At 50.8% G+C, this 19,982-nt stretch overlaps 8 protein-coding genes across 8 annotated transcripts; 5 read left to right on the plus strand and 3 right to left on the minus strand.

Annotated features, from left to right (window-relative positions):
• Positions 1-331: 331 nt before the first annotated feature.
• K489DRAFT_406024 (uncharacterized protein) lies at positions 332-1,849 on the minus strand (the record flags this gene model as incomplete). The annotated part of the gene is made up of 1 exon (XM_033607210.1): positions 332-1,849. One exon carries the CDS (start codon positions 1,847-1,849, stop codon positions 332-334), a length of 1,518 nt encoding a protein of 505 aa, XP_033464347.1.
• A 1,343-nt stretch (positions 1,850-3,192) lies between these two features.
• Positions 3,193-9,741, minus strand: K489DRAFT_375397 (ARM repeat-containing protein). The gene has a single exon (XM_033603678.1). It carries the CDS (start codon positions 9,392-9,394, stop codon positions 3,293-3,295), a length of 6,102 nt encoding a protein of 2,033 aa, XP_033464348.1. The 5' UTR covers positions 9,395-9,741; the 3' UTR covers positions 3,193-3,292.
• A 223-nt stretch (positions 9,742-9,964) lies between these two features.
• On the plus strand, positions 9,965-10,846 carry K489DRAFT_366484 (YebC-like protein; the record flags this gene model as incomplete). Its single annotated transcript, XM_033602783.1, has 1 exon — positions 9,965-10,846. One exon carries the CDS (start codon positions 9,965-9,967, stop codon positions 10,844-10,846), a length of 882 nt encoding a protein of 293 aa, XP_033464349.1.
• A 1,294-nt stretch (positions 10,847-12,140) lies between these two features.
• Positions 12,141-13,332, plus strand: K489DRAFT_406027 (uncharacterized protein; the record flags this gene model as incomplete). The annotated part of the gene is made up of 2 exons (XM_033607211.1): positions 12,141-12,222; positions 12,287-13,332. 2 exons carry the CDS (start codon positions 12,141-12,143, stop codon positions 13,330-13,332), a joined length of 1,128 nt encoding a protein of 375 aa, XP_033464350.1.
• A 429-nt stretch (positions 13,333-13,761) lies between these two features.
• On the plus strand, positions 13,762-14,976 carry K489DRAFT_406028 (uncharacterized protein; the record flags this gene model as incomplete). Its single annotated transcript, XM_033607212.1, has 2 exons — positions 13,762-14,310; positions 14,368-14,976. 2 exons carry the CDS (start codon positions 13,762-13,764, stop codon positions 14,974-14,976), a joined length of 1,158 nt encoding a protein of 385 aa, XP_033464351.1.
• Positions 14,977-15,102: 126 nt separating this feature from the next.
• On the plus strand, positions 15,103-16,668 carry K489DRAFT_366486 (uncharacterized protein; the record flags this gene model as incomplete). Its single annotated transcript, XM_033602784.1, has 1 exon — positions 15,103-16,668. One exon carries the CDS (start codon positions 15,103-15,105, stop codon positions 16,666-16,668), a length of 1,566 nt encoding a protein of 521 aa, XP_033464352.1.
• A 173-nt stretch (positions 16,669-16,841) lies between these two features.
• Positions 16,842-18,149, minus strand: K489DRAFT_375401 (ras-like protein rab-11A). The gene is made up of 5 exons (XM_033603679.1): positions 17,934-18,149; positions 17,473-17,873; positions 17,344-17,413; positions 17,180-17,290; positions 16,842-17,127 (listed from the first exon to the last, which is right to left on the minus strand). The coding sequence occupies exons 1-5, from the start codon at positions 17,952-17,954 to the stop codon at positions 17,098-17,100; spliced, it is 633 nt and encodes a 210-aa protein (XP_033464353.1). The 5' UTR covers positions 17,955-18,149; the 3' UTR covers positions 16,842-17,097.
• Positions 18,150-18,520: 371 nt separating this feature from the next.
• Positions 18,521-19,926, plus strand: K489DRAFT_311040 (TFIIH basal transcription factor complex, subunit SSL1; the record flags this gene model as incomplete). Its single annotated transcript, XM_033600750.1, has 2 exons — positions 18,521-18,726; positions 18,780-19,926. The coding sequence occupies 2 exons, from the start codon at positions 18,521-18,523 to the stop codon at positions 19,924-19,926; spliced, it is 1,353 nt and encodes a 450-aa protein (XP_033464354.1).
• Between the last annotated feature and the right edge of the window lie 56 nt (positions 19,927-19,982).

A 19,982-nucleotide genomic window follows, 5' to 3' on the forward strand; every position in this document is an offset into this window, starting at 1 on the left:
GTCGGTCATTATTGAATGGCCCGCACTTCAGCTGGTACTGTTCGTGGAATGTGATCCCGGGACCAAAACCGTCATCGTCCGGTGTGGCTGGAGGCTCAGCTTATCACACAAGACGGGTGCACACATTCTCGAAACAAATTCGGAATACGAAACAGCCTCAATTTTTATGTGGTGAACGAGTTTTGATATTCAGCATCATGATTTCATTTTCTAGACTTTTGTGCGATCTGCCCGCCCGCCCACCTATATGCAAGATGCTCTCTTCACGGTCATGCGAAAAATAAATATAACACGATACTTTCCATTCGACCACACATTGATCGTAACTCATCTATGAGACCAATGGCTTGGCGCCGTTGGGAAGCTGGACCTTGAAGACCAAAACCTGGTTGTCGAGGCTGTAGCCGCTGTTATCGGCGTACTGGAACTGACCGCCCTTGAGATAGCCGTCCTGGGTAATGAAGTCGTTGTCGGAGAATGAGAAGAGGTAGTACTCGTTGGTGGTCGAGCCGAATACAGGTGCAAGCGCAAGCGATTCCCACTTCTCGTTCAAAAGGCCCGCGTCCTGGGCGCCGCCGTTGTGGACACCGAAACGGTTCAGCTGGGAGTTGACATTGTAGTCCAACCATGAGCAGTAGGTCGCGGCAGTGACGTTCTTGGCCAAGACACCCTTGCTCGATGCGATGCTGCAGGTGGTGCAGTCTGAGGTCTTCGCGATGTTGGTCGCGTTGCTGATGTCGAAGACATCGACGTGACGGTAGAGAGACTGGGTGCTGTCGCCCTGACCACGACCGGCACCGCCGTCACGGGCCAAGATGAGGAATTGTGTCGGGCTGACATAGTGGATCTCACTCTGGCGGGCGATTTTGCTGGTGCTATCGCTGGGTACGATGCGACTCTGGGTGACCACGTGCTCAGCGAGGAGTGACGGGGGCGAGGTGGTCAGATCGTAGATAACGAAACGAGTTTGTGCGCTGTTAGCGTTCTTTGGGCCACCATCCTGGTTCAGGGCGGATTGCATCAAAGCGTACAAGCGGGTGCCCTCCGGGTTGACGGTAAGGCCTTCAAGACCTTGGTTGTTGTTGCGGCCGCTGGTCGGGTCGACGGGGTTGGGTACAATGGACTGATCGTAGCGGGGAGGGTTGTTGCTGCTGAACGAGTCGGATCCATTGCGCTGCGGAATGAAGGCATTGGGAGGACGAATAGCGGCGACCATGCTACCATTCTTTGCAAAGTTGTAGATGTTGGGGCCGTACTCGTCGGAGATCCAGAAGCTCCCATCCTTGCCGAGGAAAAGGCCTTCAGCATCGATAACAACACGGACGCCGCCATTGCCGGAACCACCATAACCGTCGCCAGTGAAGTTGGCGGTTGGGAGAGCGAAGGGGATTGAAGGGAATTTCAAGTATGGGCCCTTCTGGTTGGCATCAAGACCTGATGTCGGGTTGCCAGCAGGGTCGTAGAGAAGGATGGTGTCTAGCAGATCGAACGAAATGTTAGGCTCTGATGGCTGGCCGACTGTGGCGTCTTCCGCTGGAGTGAAGTTGACGTAGATCTTCTGAATTCGGCTCTGGTAATCCAAGGTGCCTTCGGTATTCCAACCTCGATCAGGCAGGCCGTAGATGATTCCAGAATATGAGGTGCCATCAAATGACCATGAGCTGCGGTCGATGGCAATGGCGGAGCCGATGCCACCGATGGTATCTCCGTAAAGGTCACGCTTGTTGCTTGGAATGAGACCATAACCGGCTAATTGCTCATAAACATAGGTCTGACCGCCGCATACTGTGGTGTTAACAGCGGGCGGTGGTGTTGACCGACCAATGGATACGGAGAGAGAGGCACCCATGATTGCGAGGTTATCGAATGACAGAATGGAAAAGTGATTGTGAGGCTTGGAATGTCACTCGTCTGTCCGGAAGTGGCTGTCCATGCAGACATATATATAGATCCATTATTCATGGGCGTAGGAATGTTCATGATTTGCCTTGCCACCACATCGTTTCAGCGCAAGCCCACGACCAACGGCATACAGGAACATCGCCAAGCGAGAGGGCAGCGACGAGCTGGGAGGATTGGCGACTTCTAGCGAGCTTCTAGATGATCACCTCGAGTCCCGAAACGGTATGACGGGCGCACATAGCAGAGTATCACATTTCTCTAGGCGAATCCAGAGGGACACTGCAAGGTAGGCTATGCACGTCGTTGCGAATCTGCGGCATGTCTGTGTCTTGTGTATCGGCCAGAGCACCTCGATGAGGACGCCTTCCGTGTCGACGAGGTATTACGTGGGATGACGAAAGTTGCACGCGGCGCGAATCTGAGCTCTGATTCGATGCAGGGCTCGTGGCTAACCGGAACTTCACCACATAATTTCACGCTCGAGCAAGGACGGGCTTCTTGTCGTCCCGATCCTTCGACGATGTCGTCGGTGATGATCTCTTTAATGAAGGTCAAGACAAGAGCAGCGCGGGATCGGAATGTCATCGATTCTTGTTTATTCGCTGTTGTGGTTATCTTAGTATACAAGACAACCTTGGAACAACGCGATGATGAAGCAAGACGAGACAATTGAGGATTCCTCGTGGGGTCAATTAGGTGGGGGAGCCTTTCATAACTAGGGCGTATCATATTCGCTTGCATGATCGTTAAGTGTTCGTGTTCACAAAAATCGGTGGAGCTCACAGATTAATGTATACAAAACACCTGCAATAAGCCTCTTTCGATGGCTGCATCTGGCAAAGTATGCTTTAGACGGTACATTGCCATAATTACCATGCGTCGGGATCGTGTGTCTGTAGAGGCGGCCTTGCCATGGTCGAGACACTTGCAGTAGTCGATAATATTTGGAATCATGATCACACAACAACGTACTATTATTGATGATCGAAGTGCAACGAGAACCACGTCGCCTGGTTTTACTCAGATTTTCATAAACAACCTTCAATCTGCGCCGTTGTTTGAGAAGTGGACGAGGAGGCCTTCGCTTACTGCACCTCACGGACACGAAACTAATCATACCTACCTACCTAGGTAGGTGGATGTTGAAACGGGCACTCGGATGCGATCTTCGCCAAACATGGGATAAAACAAACAAACATAATGCACAAAGTTTCCAGCCCCAGGCGACGCAATCAAGGCTTCCTACAGAGCCTTGAGCCTCATAGGTGTTCTGTGCTCATCAGAGGAGGACTGGACGGCTTCAGAGTTCATCAAGCATAACGTTTTGATATATACCTATGTAAGCAGGACTGAAGTCATGTGAAGATTGTCCATTGCCGATCACATCTCATCATCGCCCAAAGTCCATTTTGAGTTGGATCGTCGGCTCGTGATCATTGCTGCCATCGTGCTGTCCGGCACGCACTCGGGCCTGCGATTTGAGCACCTTCTCCATCGTCGTTTTCTGCTCGTCGGTCATACGCGCAACGACTGCTCTAAATGCAGCATTGTCAGTAGCGGCAAGCTCGAGAAGGCGCGAAGCGATCTCGATGTGCGTCGCCGGAGTCTCTCTGTCCGCACGCTGCAAGAACAGAAATATCAAAAGTCCCACAGCAGCAGGCTTTTCCGTCGCGGCCAGCTTCGAGGTATATAAAACCAATGTTTGACCAACCATGTTTTTGCTCTCAGAAAATGCGTCCACGTCAAGCTCATTTTGTAGGAATTCTATGGCTATCGAGAATGTGTGGCGTGCAGCGACGCCCTGCAAAAGCAGCGTTCGGAGACAGCCGGCAGCAACTTTAGCTGCAGATGCTGTTGAAAGGGACTCGCGCAGCTCGATCAAGAATTGCGTGACCGAGGCATCATCGGCATCGAGGAGCGGTTGTGCGACTGAAGTCAAGATTGCGCAGGCAAGTAGTGTATTCTTCTCGCATGGCAGGCTCGCAGGTGTTTCTCTTCTTTGAGCATGCTTGAGTATGAACAGCATGCGCTTGAGAGCATTTTGGATATGGTCCTTGGTGTCCGGAAGCTCGTCAGCCACCATGCTTAACAGGAAGCGTCGGAAAATTGGGAGTGCTTGGGGAACCACGATGCTTTGACAGGAGCCCGTGCCGAGAATAGAGATGAAGATGTGCAGAATGGATGCGTGCAGATCAGCTTTAATGATCGACGGGAACACTTCAGAAACATCCACCAAGGCTTGTAGAGAAGTTCGCACAATGGTGCTCGCTTCTTCTGACGTTTCCAGTTGGACAGATACGGGCGTCTCGGAGAGCCCTGGAATGATACCTGCAAGAACGAGAACGATGATGCGCGTAAGCTCGAAGAGCTGCTCAATGTCTTCCGAGAGGTTCTCATTGCCATCTGTGGGATCCGAGCGCCGCCGAGCTGACGGATGAACAATACACAAGTTCCTGGCAATGTCGACAATTATTGCTTGAACGCCGAGGCTCTCGGTGAGAACCATCCTGTCCAGTAGGTCCATGGTCTCAGCGAAAATGGCATCTTGATAAATCGCGTTACCAGCCACAGATGGTCGCAGAATCTTCTTCAACGCAGTCAGAATCTCCATGCCCCTTTGACGGGCTATGGTATCATCTTGACTTCCTCGCACGGCTAGAGATTCGAATGCCAAGCCAAAGAGGACAAAGAAGAATGCAACAGGCTCCTCACGATAATTGATCGATGTGGCTTTGCGCGCAACGCTACCACTGGTCTGGTCATCGGCACCAGGCTCAGGGTTTTGCCCGTCAAGTGCGTCAAAGACGCATTCGCTGTCCTGGTCAATCAGGCTTGCTATAGCATCAACGAGACTTAGCCAGGAGGCTTGGTAGAATTTTAATAATGTTTCGCGATTCAGCGCTGCGTAGACCGTGTCAAGGTCGGTCGAGTCTGGAGGCGTGCCGGTTGTCGCAGAAATATCCGGTTCGAAGCGTAAACGAGCAAATTCACGAAGCGATGACAGCCACAGAGGCACCAATTGCACCACTTGCGGTTTGACAACTTCGAGGAGATAATTCTGCTCGGCACTGGCGATCTGCAGCTCTGCCCAAGCAGCGAATACCGCCATCCGCACCATCACTTGCGCGTTCGAGCTAAGCGCCTTCAAATCTCCGATACTTGCCGTCTCGCCTTCCCTTGAGAAACTTTCCAGTGCAGAGACGAGCAACTTCAGAATTCGACCCATGCGCTCAACATCAGTCACGATACCTGTAGATATGAACGTGGCACAAACGTTTACGGCTGCTGCTGCTAGCTCGGGGGACGAATCCGCAGCAAAGGCGGGTGTCAGCGCAGAGCTTATCTGCGCCTGATATTGTTCTAGGAGCATAGCCTCGGAGAAGTCAGGATCTGGAGTCTTGCCGAATAGTTTGAGCACTTGATCGATGATCTGCATGCCCACGACGCGCAATACAGCCACTCCTGCGGTTGAAGCGGAAAACGCGATTCGTACGACATCTGCAACTTTTCGCTGCAATGCAGCCTCACCCTCGCTTTCATCGCTGATGGCTGCCTCCTTTCTGATCATTGCAATAAGGTTTAACAAGCACTCCATCGCGAAGAGTCGGACTTGCCATCGCATAAGTTCCTGGCCGGAGTTTTGCGGGTCATCTTCCTTGCTGGCCCCAGCCGTGACTGCAAACCCTGCAACCTCCTCGTCCTGCAAGTCTGGGCCTGCTGTGCGAGCACTTGCTATGGCCTTCGGCTGCCCGACGCGGGCCAGAGTTCGAGTCAAAATAGTATTACAACGCTGAATCCAGTCCGCTGGATCGCTTGTGCCTGTCTGTTGTAGCCAATTCGTGAAGATATTTTGAATGGTCTTGTGTCCGGGATCACGATTTAAAATTTCCCATAGTCGATCTTCCAGACCAGACTCCGCTGTTCGAATGATGTCGGATGCGTCTCTGCGCATCAAGGTGAAAAAGCCATCAACTGCCGTTTCTGCAATTTCTGGTGAGGCTGCATCGATGTCTGTTTGAAGTCTCCGCACATAATGCTCAAGGTCCATTTGCCGTGGAGCAAACAGCATCAGATGCTCAAGGCATTTGAGACTTTCCAGCAGCGTCGCAACATCTTTTTCCTCAGAGAACAAATGCACTAATGTAAGAATCATGTCACGCAACTTAGCCATGTCTTGAAGGTCAGGGCCAAGAACATTGATTATGGCGTTGACACCCCGTCCAATAGCAGCTGTCACTGGCAAATCCATGAGCATGTTTGACGAGGCCAAGGCCGCAGTCTCGGGATTATGGCTGTCAGAGACATAAACTTGGCTGAGCATTCCGATCGCGCTGGTCACGTATGTGCTGAAATTGAGCCCAGCAGACTCTGCAATTTGTGCGAGACTGTCGAGCGCCCAAAAATGAACATGTGGGTGAGGGTCGGCGACAAGTGACATCAAGATACCAACGATGTTTTTCATGTGCAGGCCAGCCGACATACCTCCAAGCTGGCGATGGATATGTGCAAGAGCTAGCGCGCAACCCGCACGCACTTGAGGCTCTCGATTATTGACGATTGTTTCCGTCAAATATGTCACCTCGGTTCCCGTGAAGCCAGACCCAGCGCTGGCACATAGGCGGCCGAGAGCCAGCGCTGCGACGCACCGAACGCTGTCGTCTGCATCTTTCAGACAAAGGTGCAACACTGTTTGTAAGCTTTTTTCAACGCGGGCGCCCCGTAGCTCACCCCTGGATACGCCCGAGTCTGCACTGGCAATCTCAAGAGCAGTCGACAATGCAACAGCGACATTGATCAAAATTGCAGCTTTGCGGAAGGGGTCTTTGATGAGCTGATTGGAACTCAAAGATGAGGTTATTTGTTCAAGCGTAGATTCTTGCACTTTTGAGCCCTGCAGGGGAAGAGAGCGTGCAAAGGTAGCGATCGCCGCATCAACAGCCTCGGTGGCTGATGGTCCGGGAAGCTCCTGGTCACGAATATTGCCAATGTAACAATCAGTGGGATCATGCTCAGCAGCTGTGCCGATGGGAGTCAGAATCGTAGCGTCAATGTCGGATTCCTCATCAGACCGGCTCGTCCAGTGCCTGACGAGCTTGCCATTGATTGGATTTTGCACGCTGAGGCCCCTAAGAAGCCCTGTCAATCCATAACCATAGTTGTCGCCAAGCTCCCAAATACTCTCGAAGGCGCTTGCGGCGCTTGCAATAGCCGCGCCTAAGGATGTAGGGGCATCGTATTCGACGTCCGAAAATGACATCGCCGCCAGTGGCAAAATCGCAGAATGTGATGTTGGCTCAATACTTCCAGCAGGACTCAGTCGAAGTAATTGCGAAAAGCACTGAAATACCCTGCGCCGCACCATTGTTTCGTAGTCTTGCATTTGCAACCCAGGTGACAGCCTATGGGAGGGATCATCGCTCGTCTTCTTGCTTGGCAGGCTTTGCAAAAACGATACGGTGTTCTCGAGCATTGCGGAAAGACGACGCGAGATGTCAGATGTCAGCAGTCTTTGATTGTGTGCAAGAAATGCACGTATCGAGCCGAGCGCGCATTCTCGGACATGTGCCAAGTAGCTCAATTCCAACATGGTGTGTTGATTGATGTTGTCTCGCGAGACAGGCTTGGGTAATGCGTTTCGCCACAGAAGCATGAGCTGAGCGAGATGTATTTTGACAAAGTTAGGCCCCAACGACATGAGTCCTCCAATCATGATCCATGCAACTTGCAGCTGACAACTCGAAATCCGCAGGTCTGAGCTGCTGCTCGACTTGAGAAGGGTGGAGGCTTGCTGCAGCACGCGAGCATAGACATCCACAGAGCCATATAGTGGGTGCTGGTTGGAAGTACTGAGGACAGCGGACAGACCATGAGCATAGCCGACACAGCGCCGTGGACTCTGTCTCTGTCCGCCAAGGAAGCCAAGCTCCCTGCTCACACTATTCATGCAGATGGTAACAGCAGGTAAAAGCTGCTGTGGACAAGCAAGCACAAATGTCTTTAATGCACGAGCCGCATGAATTTGTACGCTGAAATTAGGATGTGGTAAAACTTGTATGAGACCTTCGCGACATTGCTCAGCCAGGACCCCGATCGCGGCATCTAGGTCAGCGATCAGCGAGGTTAGAGCACTAAGTGCGCCCGTCAATACAGCTTTCGACGGCTCTGGGCGTTCTTTCACAGCCTGCGGATAATCTCTGATAATCTCGTTTAGGAGGAATCTGCACGCATTTAGCTGTGCGGTTTCTCCGAGCATTCGGCCTACCACGCGCTCAAGAATGATCCGAACGAACTTGCGGCTGATCAGCTGTCGATATCGATTGGCTTGCCAGCCAGGGTAACTCAAAATCTCTGAGAATAGATGGCGGACAATATCGCCATAATTCTGCTCTACAGTCACTGCGCCCAGCGCTCTTAACAGTTTGATATAGCAGACGGCAATGCCAGCCCTTACTTTGTTATTCGTTGTGGGGCGGCAGTATTGATTAGACAGAATCCTGAGGATCTCCGAGAGTGAATAAGAAAGCGCAGTCGATGGCTTCTCTGGTGCTGGCGAAGAAGCTCGATCTATTTCTTCGAAGTCATCTCCTTGCATGGGCTTCCTGGTCTTTCTCGGTTTTCGAAGCTTTGGAACGGCATCTCTTTCCGAAGCATCAGAGAAGCTTTTCACGAATTCCTGGGTCAGGCATGATGCAGCTGCATGCCGGACAGGCACCGAACTGCTTTCCATTGCTTTCCACAAAGCTATCTGCAACTTCTCGAAGTCATTCGAGTTGTCAAAATACGGAGTTGATCTTATCAATTGCTCCAGACACCAACAGGCACTGGACTGAACAAGGAGGGACTTGTCGCTAGTTGCCGAGTTGCGGGCCTGCTTCCAGATTGCGCGCCCGACATCTTCGTCGATCGCAACTGCGATCCCATTCGCGATTCTCCCGAATGCCTTGAAGATAGCGCTGCGTAGTCCAGTATCGTTCACAGAGACTTTGAGCAACTTGAGAACAGCAGTACACGCCAAGGGTGAAAGACTGACAGCGCTATCTCCAGCGCTTTCGAACACGATGCCGATACAGTGCACAGCCGCGTGCTTTGCTCGCAAATCTTTGTCCTTGGTCGCATTGAGAATCGCGATGAGGTCGTTGATTGTCTCAAACAACACCTTACGGCTTCCCTTGGTGAAGACGTCCCTAAAACACCTCCCCAGGTTTTGTCGAATCAGGCGAGTGGGAGCAGGGGATGGCAGATTCACGATCTGAAGCAACTCTTTCTTTATAGATGTCTGCTGAGCAGTGGTCTCTTCAGAGCTCAGCTGATGCACATGGCGGGCTAAGTCTGCCGTAAACGTCAAGAGATAGAGCGCTTGTTGTTCCGTTGGCAAGTTGTGTAATTTCGAAATGTCCACTTGAGGACTTGCTCCTTCTTGCTCAATCGTGTTCACGCGTGAGATAGGATTAGGAGCAGCAGCAGCTGTGTTCGACACGTCTTTGTCGGCCATGGTTTCTGCAGACTGAAATATGGTGCATCCCACACTTAATTATGTCCTATTACTTGATCAGTCGGCGGTGATCTCAAGCAATGCTAAAAGAGGCTTGATTGCTGAACGACAGAGCGTCTTGGCAGAGGTATCGAACATGTGCCCGTGGAGAGATTAGGTGCACGCCGCCCAACTTGATAGCAATCCGCGGTATAAGTCTCCACGCGTAATTCGGTCGCTGCTGAATACCAAAGTCGAGGCGCTGAAATATGCGTCGAGCTATATTGGCAGGTGTCTTCTGGGTAGAATAAGGACACTCGACTCGAAGCTATGCGCTATCTGGATCAACGAAGTTGGGACGCTAGATAGGCTGTGGCATAATGGATGGGATATCATGTACCGCCATTCATACTTATACAGTTGGGTTTCATGCTGCTTGTTCGATATCCGAGAGATGACGCATCCTGTAGATCCCTCGACGCGACCCTGAAAAAGGTCCGCGCTCAAATTTCAAAGAGCTTCATGATGCATTGCGGCAGTGGAGCTACCAATGTGCAAAAGCTTCGAATGCTCGTATTATCTCTCACAAATATGGCACCCAGCAGAGGAAGTCGTTGTCTTATTCGCGCACACCAAGCTCTCAGATTCAGCGGAGAATCCCAGCATCGGACTTTTGCGACGGCTAGTATCTATGGTTCCGGACACAACAGATGGTCAAAGATCAAGCACGACAAGGGCAAGGCGGATGCGGCGATGAACAAGCAAAGGTCCGCTTTTGCTCATGAAATCGCCACTGCATCCAAACTCTTCGGTCCAGAATTGAGCGGCAATCCAAGGTTGGCAGATCTCGTCACGAAGGCCAAAAAAGCGGGCTTCCTAAAGGCATCCATCGAGGCGGCTATAGCACGAGGACAGGGTCGCAGTACGACCGGCGCAAGCCTGGAAAATGTTACAGTCGAAGGTCTATTACCACACAATATCGCTGTAATTGTCGAATGCGAGACGGATAGGAAGCTTCGTGCCTTGGCTGAGGTCCGGACAGTCATCAAGGATAGTGACGGGAGCTCAACACCCACCAGCTATCTGTTCTCCAAAAAGGGACGGGTTGTTTTGGAAGAAAAAGATGGCATTGGCATGGAACAAGTCCTTGAGCCGGCTCTTGAGGCGGGTGCGCTAGATGTGAACGAGGATGCCGACGGCAGAATTGTGGTACATACAGAGCCTGGCGAAACAAGAGCTGTCGGAGATGCTATCTCTCAGGCGCTTGAAGTTCAGATCGCCACATCTGAAATCATTTGGGATCCGAATGAAGACACGATGGTCACTCTTCCTGATGAGTCTGCCGTGGATGAGATATGCAAGTTCATTGATAACCTTCGGGACCGCGACACCAGCGTACAGTCGATCGCGCTCAACGTCAAACAAGGATCCGTCGGAAACGATGCTTGGGAAAACCTCCAGAGCAGACTATAAACTCTGATGTCCAGGGCGGATCACGCTCTTGGCCACATTTCAGGCGACACTGCAACATCTCGTTACCATCCCGCTTCAGAATTGTTGTGAGATACACCTCGGTCTCCCCACTACATCGTCACAGATATGATCGATTCCCTTGCGTGGCCTCTTGAAATTGACACCGAGGCATTTTACGGACTGAAATGGTGCCGCACTTTTCAAAGTTGCAGTGCAGCTCATCTCCCACACTGCGACCAGCGCCATTCATTGTTGGCACGCCAGCCGGGCTCAACCTATGAACATGGCTCAAACAACTGCGATCGCAATTGTGTCTTCCATCATACTGCCCGACTTCATCTTCACCGCATCGGCATGCCTTCGCCATTTTCAAATCGAGCATGCAATTGCCCATTGTATAACACTATTTCGGACATTGCGATGACATGCTGATGGCATGCTATGGCTTGATGGCCGCAATGCTTAATATGTATCGAAAATGACAAATAGAGTACCAAATGATTGGTAAAATTTAACGTTCGAGGAGACAATGTACAAACATTTTACGTTACCCAACCCTCTTGTTAGACACAGTTCGAATGCGCGGAATGAAGGGAGCGGAAAATTTACTTCACTTTACTGAGAGGACAAGAGGCTATCGAATGTACCTAGGTGGCATTTACGTCTATTCCTCTTCTTTGTCGGAGATAAAAATGTTAGGGTTCGGACTTTACTATCACACTGCAGCCCTTCCTTTCTTTCGTGCATTCCACGGTTGCACGGAGCGTAACTTCCGGTGCTGCCCAGGTGGTTGGTGGAGTGGCTGTGGATACGCAGGCTCGGATTCGATTACTATCGCTTTATCATTTGGTAGTCTTGAAAACTCTCAAAATCTGAAAATCCGCGCAAAGTGATTGCTCATTGACGTCATTTTGGAGGTTAGACAGAACACCTGCTTGATATGAGCCTTTACTATGGCTACTCATTTAATTCACAACGAGAAGCGTCTGCTATGCTTTGAAAAATGACGGCGGGCCTGGAATTCCTGCGATAACCCATGATTTGGTGATGCCAAGTTGACCACAGATCACGCTGAATGAAGACTCCGTTCGATAGTAACACGATGTACCATGCGTGGATGGGCGTCTAACCTCACAGACGCGATTTGGCCAAAGCTCGAGCCCCGAAGATCATCGTTCTTGAAATCTAAATATAACTAGCACAATTATTGTTCCACAACATCCCAGCTGTCAACATCTCGTGGCACACGCGCAAGTCAGCTTTTGATCAGCTCGCGATATCAGAACATTCGCGCATGGCGCCGACGACTAAAATTCTGAGCCACGGCTCACGATTGGTTGAAAAGCTGAAGACATACTGGTTTGGCAAGAAGATCGGTTCGTACTAGAGATAAGACGCGCTCTCCGTCTGCGGCATATAGAGACTGACGTACCCGAACAGAAGAGCCGCCTGCGATCTCAATACGAACCGCTTTTCTCTGTGCAGTCCTTTTCACGGTTTTCTACATCGCGCCGTTCTACATATCGTCTACGCTGCGAACGAGTCCACTGTCTTCACGTGATGCACCTGCCGTCATCCAGGGACGAATCCGCGCTGTAGGTCTGAGTTGCTTGGCCTCAAGCTTAGTCGCAGTTTACATCATCGTCCATTTTGGCCATGCCGGAGTCTACGACGTCCTCCGTCTGCTCGGTCTCTGGCCCATCGACCCTCTGGACATCTTAAAGGCCCTGGCTTTAGTCAGCATTCTCTTCGCCGGACCACTATACGAAACTATCGTTGTCGACGGTGGTTGGCGAGCATTCAATTTCCGCGGCCTGAAGACCACCTTTTTCGATTCATGGATTGCCTTCCGCAACAACTTCATTTCACCAATCAGTGAAGAACTTGTCTTCCGCTCTTTGGTGATCTCGCTCTACCTGCTTGCTAAGGTTGCCCCGAGTCGGATCGTGTTCACAACACCTCTCATATTCGGTCTCGCGCACGTGCACCATTTCGTAGAGTTCGTGCAGTCGCGCTTGGCGATGAACCGACCGGGATCGACCGGCCGCATCGTTCTCATGGGCGTCGTCAGAAGCTTGTTCATGCTCACGTACACAAGCCTGTTTGGATTCTTCGCGGCGTTCGTTCATTTGCGAACTGGCAATCTTCTTGCTGCCATAATTACCCATATGTTCTGTAACGTCATGGGTCTTCCACGCCTTTGGGGAAAGGTCGGCCAGGATCAGGATTTCAGAAAATTGACTCCAGACGTGGCTCAGGGGAAGCGTGACGACACGTTGGAGGCGCAATCCAGGAGCGAAGCTGGTATTGAGATGATGAGTGTCCACGGCGGATCCGGGCCCAACAAGATTTCGCGCGATTTGGGCGTTCAATGGACCATCGTGTATTATGTCTTGTTGTTTGCGGGCGCCTACGGGTTCTATCGCGAACTGTGGGTATTGACCGAGAGTAAGAATGCGCTCGCCACTTACTGGAAGTTTGTCTAGCAGATTATGCATGTGGTCAAGAAGAGCATGTGATGTACGGGCTGTTCGCTGACAATCCATCTGATCACAATTGCGCAGCGTGGAGAACCAAAGGCCGTCAACTTGTGAAGTCCATATGATATCACAGCACGGCCTCTAATTACCCATATGGCTGTGGTTCAGCACCTCGAATCTGATCTTCCGTGTCTCAACGCCACTCCGCAGCAGAACATGTGATTACTTTACAAATACTCTAAACGCTCGTGGTTGCACAAGGACATATTGAAGGCTCTCAATCGAGATCTTCGCACGTGTCATTGGTCCAAACTTTCTACAGCACAAAAGCCACAGACTTCTATCGTAAACATCATCCTGCTGTTCCCTTTGACACATTTCGCAGATCACACATCACAGCAAACGATTGGTAACCATCGGCGCTTCAACAAAACCATGTTTACACCAGGCAGCTCACGTAAGCGCCAACAGCGACGTGAAAACGAGGATCTGTCTATTGATAGTAGTGACGAAACATGCGCCAGCGACAATCCTCAAATGGACACAGACGAAGAGAGCCATGAAGCTCATCCCTCTGTCGAAGAGTCGTTCCGCATTGATGAAGATGACTATGATACTTCCTACGCAGGCGAGGGATCGCTGGTGACTGATCCCGACGAGCATAGCTCCGACCAAGACAGCAATGGAGATCCCACCGAAGAAGGATACGACGAAGCGATCGAGGTCATGCCGCGCCATGTTGTGTATGACAAAGACTTCCCTCAGATCAGTCAGGATTTGTCGAAGCTAGCCACAAGTGTTTGTGGTATTATCGAACGATCAGGATGTGACAACGACCGTTCCAAGGGCTGCTTAGAGAAGGCACAATGGCTCACCAAAACCCCAGACGCAGAAAAGGAGATCGTAGCTTTGATTGGGGACTCGGGCGTTGGCAAGTCATCTTTGATCAACTCCTTGATCGGCATACCCAAGCTCGCTCGTGCGGTAAGTAGCCATATCCTATGTTAGAGAATAATGTCTACAAAACTTACCGTGGTATAGTTATCGGGAGGAACAAGTTGCACATGGGTATGTACAGAGTATGCTGCTGCACCTAATGAGCAAGAACCTCCATTCTCAGCCTTCATCCACTACAAACGTAAAGAGGAGATTCTGGACTTTCTCCGAAAGCTTCTTTACGATTACAAGGTGTATAATCTCGAGAGCACGGACGAGTATGATGCTGCAGCAAAATCAGAGCTCCGGCAGCTCTCAGACACTGCCGTTGATATTTTTCGCTCGCTCTTCTGCGAGCGGCAAGAATTCAGGTCCCTTCAGACCGGAGTAGAGTGTCTCAATCAGCTACTCGAAGGTAGCGGAATTGACGACGCTGCTCAAGACCGTGGGGCTTGGTGTATGGAGATTCTCGAAGCGAGGCTGGCCCCCCACGCCGAAATGATAGAAGTTCTGCATGCAGACGACGTTAAAGCGCTTCATCGGCATCTCGATACTCTGGCGAAACCTATTGGTCAATACAAATCTACAACCTATTGGCCACTGATTCAGCGTATTCGCATCACGATTAAGGATGTCGAGATTCTGCAAGGCGTGTCATTCTACGATCTTCCGGGAACCCACGACAAGAATGCCGTTCGCTTGAATGCAACTTGAACTGTGCTCCGAGAATGCGATACAATCTGGATCGTGGCCGACATTGCGCGTGTGATCACCAATCGAAGTATCAATATGCTACTTGAGCACTATGGCAAAGACTATGAAGTTGCTATCATCTGCACCATGATCGATGCTAACGCGGATGATGACGAATTGGTTGATGAATTGTACTTAGACGACGAAAGCAAGAATCGATATGAATCTCTTATCGATGATGAGAAAAAAATCAGGAAAGCGAAGAAATCCTGGACAGCAAAACTCAATGAGCTCAAGAAACAACAGGCGACTTCCCGGAAGAAGATTCATCGCCACCATAACCATGCTAAGGATCTCTCACAACAGAAGTCACGTGAAATGCAGGCGATCGAGTCTGCCATCAACCAGCACGGAATTAAACTCAAGAAAAGGCAGCAGGAAAGTTGGAGATTTGTCGTCGAAGCGCGAAATGTGTTTACCAAGCGACGCTTGAGCCAAGACAACAGGTCATTCCTGCCGAAAGATTCCTCCTTGAATGTGTTCTGCGTCTCTAACACACACTATGCGGCGTCGAAAGGGGTATCTTTCATTCACGGAAATCGGCTGTCTGTGGACCAGACTGGCCTACCCGCCTTGCGGAAGTTTGTCCGCCAGCAGGTTGCTGGTGCAAAACTGCGTGCTGTGGAAGATTACATCAGGCATGACTTCACTGTCTTCATTCAGAGTCTGCACCTCTGGTGCGGTCTGTTCTCCGAAGCTGACGTCAATGGACTGCTGTGCGACATTCAAGCAAAACAGAATGAGATGCAAACGATCATTGCAAAATGCACCAACACCCTTCACAAGGAGACTAGTGCGATTATGCTGGATCATGTAGAGGCCGGACAGATTCATATGACGAAGTCGGCACTTCAAGTGTGGAAATCAAAGGAAAAAATGCATTGGCAGACCCTTCGTACTTTCATCAGACAAGACGGCAATCACGAAACCCAGAAGGTTTCACACGAGTCTTGGAATGAGCAGTTCTTCAAGGAGACAATTGAATTCATGGGCTATAGTGGAGAAGAGCGGCTATTTGGGAGGCTCGAGAAAGCCTGCAATGAACTGGAAAAGTCCCTCCTCAAGTTGCTTGACGAGATTCCACGAACCGTGGGTCAGCATGCAGCGTCGGTAATGCTCCCCGAGAAACCCCTGAATATGTTTATTGAAGCAGAGAAGTATGGCATCGCCAGACACTGCGAACAGTTTCAAGCGTCCATTCGCAAGGAATTCCGCAACGCCAAGCTGGATTTGACCGTGGACCGCCCGTCTGCGTTCTTCGCACAAGCCATGGCTCAGGCTTACCGAATGTACCGCAATAAGAGAGGTCGAGGTTCCAAGGAGAACGTCCAAACAACCATGAAAACTCATCTGTCTCTCGGGGGACCGACTTCTCCATTCCATCAAACGGCGGACCTCTTCCAAAAAGCGATCAAAATGGATATCGAAAGGACGTCCGCGGTCTTGACGAAGAACGTCAAGGTTATAATGGAGCAGATTCATCATCATTGCAGTTACATGATCAATGCGAAGAAGACCGACACATCTGAGGAGCAGCTCAAGGTGTCACTGCGTGATTTCCTCTGCGGCAGAGATACTGGTTATCAGCACTTCGAAGATATCAAGGCCGACCTAAAGCGCATCAAACGCAGATACATTGACGTGGAAGCATGACAAATCAGCAGAAGCCATCATGGGAAAGATATGTGCATGTGAGACGAGTGATGAGAAAAGGTTCGAATTCTGGTCGAGGGAAGGTGGCGTTATTTTTGTGTCCGTGTTGCGAGGGTTTACAGAGTGGCGATGATCCAGCTCAGTCCGTGGCTACTTCCAAAAGTTAATGATTTTGCCCATACCGATTCCATAATTGTTGCGCAAGGCGCAGCGATGTCAACGCGGAAATGTATTCTGAATGCTTCGGAAAAAAGCTCTGTCAAACGATACCTAGGACTATCAAAGCCTGCCCAGCCAAAAGCGCCTGGAATAGTATCAGACTCCACAAACGCCCCATGTTGCCTCCACAGATCTCGCTCTCGCAAACATGCACATCGTTCGGCGTAAAGAAATTCGTTACTCGATGATCCGTAAGCGTGAATTAGTGGTCTAGCAGCATTGTCCCTTCTTCGCGGCGTCCTGTAGATATCGATTAGGTCATGGCATACGCAGCGCCGCCAGAGGAACTTACAGCCGGCGGGTTGGACAGAGGAATTGAAGTGCCGGTGCTTGGTCCGACACCTCCCTCCTCTTGCGTGAGTGCTTTGCTGGACACAATGCGGTAGATCTCCGTCAATTCGTTCTGCATTCGGTCAGCGCTTCGTGAAGTATGCTCGTGAGTAGAATTCAACTAACCTGAAAAGCAAGCTCAACGTTGCTCGCGTCAAGCGCAGAGGTTTCGATAAAGCTCAACGAGTTGGTGCTCCTATGAAAAGCCTCCGTCAGCGTATTGCGATTATCCCATGGCCCTCCTGCTCTACGTACGCAAACTCCTTGGCCTCTTCAGTCGGCACTGCCCGCAGATGCCTCAAATCGCTCTTGTTGCCCACCAGCATGATCACAATATTGGTATCCGCATGATCTCGAAGCTCCTTCAACCATCTCGTGACGTTCTCGTAAGTTTGGTGTTTGGAGATATCGTAGACGAGCAGTGCGCCGACAGCTCCACGGTAGTAGGCAGATGTAATAGCACGGTAACGCTCCTGTCCTGCGGTATCCCAGATCTGCGCTTTGATGGTCTTGTTGTCGACCTGGATGCTGCGGGTAGCGAACTCGACACCGATAGTTGACTTGCTGTCCAAGTTGAACTCGTTTCGGGTGAATCGCGAAAGCAGGTTGGATTTACCGACACCAGAATCTCCGATCAAGACAACCTTGAAAAGGAACTAAAGTGCATAATGTCAGACCCGCCGCTCAATCCGCCGCCAACAACCTGAGATTCATACATCGTATTCGTCGTTCGCCATGTTGCAATGTGTTTAAGAAGTATGATTAAAAGAGTCAGTGACGGCCAAAAGTCTCCAGGCACAAATCCGAAGTCGTGTAGAATTCGTGAATATATCCGCCCAACAATGTTGACTGCCAGCAGCGATTCCGTGGTCGGGTGAGAGCTTGATTTATTCCTGGACGATAACTCCTATATGCGAAGACTGGAACCACCTATGCGATTGCATGTGCACCAGGCCAGCCAGCCCACTTTGGCCCAGTTGTGCGCTCGCCAATCATACGTCGCTACACCCAAGGGTCTATCATCATGTGACCTCGCGTGGCAGTGGTGTCTCACCAATGGGAGGCGCAGGCACAAGACTGCACGTAAACTATTCTCCGAGACTCTCAGACTTTGTATTTCCCTTGACATCACTCCAGGCCTCGATACCGAGCCGCCAAATGTAAAGTGTAACGTCGCCCTGGACGCAATCTTGATGATACTACCGCGCCAAAATATTCCCACCATCGTGTCTGCTCACAACGAACATTTGCCGTAAGAAGTTGCGGAGACAAACCACTGACTTCCAAAATGTCGGACTCTGACATGGATTATGATGACCATGACGATGGAAATGGTGGAGCCAATGCGTCTGGAAATCAGTCCGGTCGTGGCCCTGCGTCACGTTCTCGTGGGCGTGCTCAAGCAAAATGGGAGGCAATGGCATCAAGGACTTGGGACGTCAAGGATGGTGTAGACGGCGCACTCGAGAGTGTGCTGGGTGGCATTGAAGAAGCTGCCAAAAGAAAAAGGTTGGGATTGCATGAAGCGTCCCAGAAATCGCCTTACTGATATGGTGCAAAAGATTGCTCAAGGATACGACACCATTGCAGCGAGGCATCATCAGGCATACCTTTCTTGTTCTCGACCTATCTACCGCAATGGCAGAAAAAGACCTGCGTCCGACTAGGCTCATACTTACGATCAATTATACAATCACTTTCATACGCGAGTATTTTGAGCAGAATCCTATTTCTCAACTGGGCATCCTCGGAATGCGCGAAGGCATTGCAATTTCTGTTAGTACCATGTCGGGAAATCCCACCGACCACATTAACGCTGTGAAAGCTCTTCGCGGAACAGAACCCAAAGGCAACCCGTCATTACAGAACACACTGAACATGGCACGAGCAGCTTTACATCATACGCCATCTCATGGCACGCGGGAGGTGGTAATAATCCTTGGTGCACTTTTGACTTCAGATCCAGGAGATATTCACGACACAATCAAGGCCTGCATCAAGGACCGAATCCGTGTGAATATAATTGGCTTGGCCGCACAAATGCATATCTGTGCTGAGATCTGTCGGAAGACCAATGCTGGAGACACCAACTGCTACAATGTCGCAACCGACGAAGTTGACTTTAGACAGCTTTTGATGGCTATCACGACACCCCCGGTGGTCCGCGCATCTGATGCTGAAACCAGGAATTTCAACCAAGCAGCTTTGTTGATGATGGGGTTTCCATCTCGGGTTGTGGAGGAGCGACCAACCCTTTGCGCATGTCACGGCAAACTGACGCTCGGCGGCTACCTCTGCAGCAGATGCGAGGCCAAGGTCTGTGGTCTGCCAGCGACATGCCCGACGTGCGATCTGACTCTAATTCTTTCGACACATCTGGCACGATCGTACCACCACCTCTTTCCCCTTCGCAATTGGGTTGAGGTATCATGGTCGCGGGCAAGGCAACGGGGCAGTCTCCGATGTTATGGATGTCAATCGCCCTTCCCGGCTATCCCGCAATCACAGGCTAATCCCAATCGCACAACCAACGGAAACGGAGAGGCTGTACAGAAGCGGGCAGAAGGCGCTTCGGAGTCGAGTCGCTACGAGTGTGAATCCTGCCAAAACCATTTCTGCATTGACTGCGACGTCTTCAGTCACGAAGTCGTGCACAACTGCCCGGGCTGTCAGAGTAGCGCAAATCTGCCGGGCTCGGAAAGTACCTGAACCAGGTTTCAATGTCGTGTTGGGATCGATCGCGGCTCCTGGGCTTCTGAATGATT

The sequence above is a fragment of the Dissoconium aciculare genome, assembly GCF_010015565.1.
Source record: "Dissoconium aciculare CBS 342.82 unplaced genomic scaffold K489scaffold_1, whole genome shotgun sequence".
Classification (NCBI taxonomy): domain Eukaryota; kingdom Fungi; phylum Ascomycota; class Dothideomycetes; order Mycosphaerellales; family Dissoconiaceae; genus Dissoconium; species Dissoconium aciculare.

Bases quoted from the DNA above. Each gene is read 5' to 3' on its own strand.
- K489DRAFT_375397 (XM_033603678.1), bottom strand. From the start codon at position 9,394: ATGGCCGACAAAGACGTGTCGAACACAGCTGCTGCTGCTCCTAATCCT.
- K489DRAFT_375401 (XM_033603679.1), bottom strand. From the start codon at position 17,954: ATGGCGAACGACGAATACGAT. The intron at 17,414-17,472 runs GTACGTAGAGCA...GGCTTTTCATAG, and splicing joins GAAGAGGCCAAGGAGTTTGC to GAGCACCAACTCGTTGAGCT. The intron at 17,291-17,343 runs GTTAGTTGAATT...GACCGAATGCAG, and splicing joins ACGTTGAGCTTGCTTTTCAG to AACGAATTGACGGAGATCTA.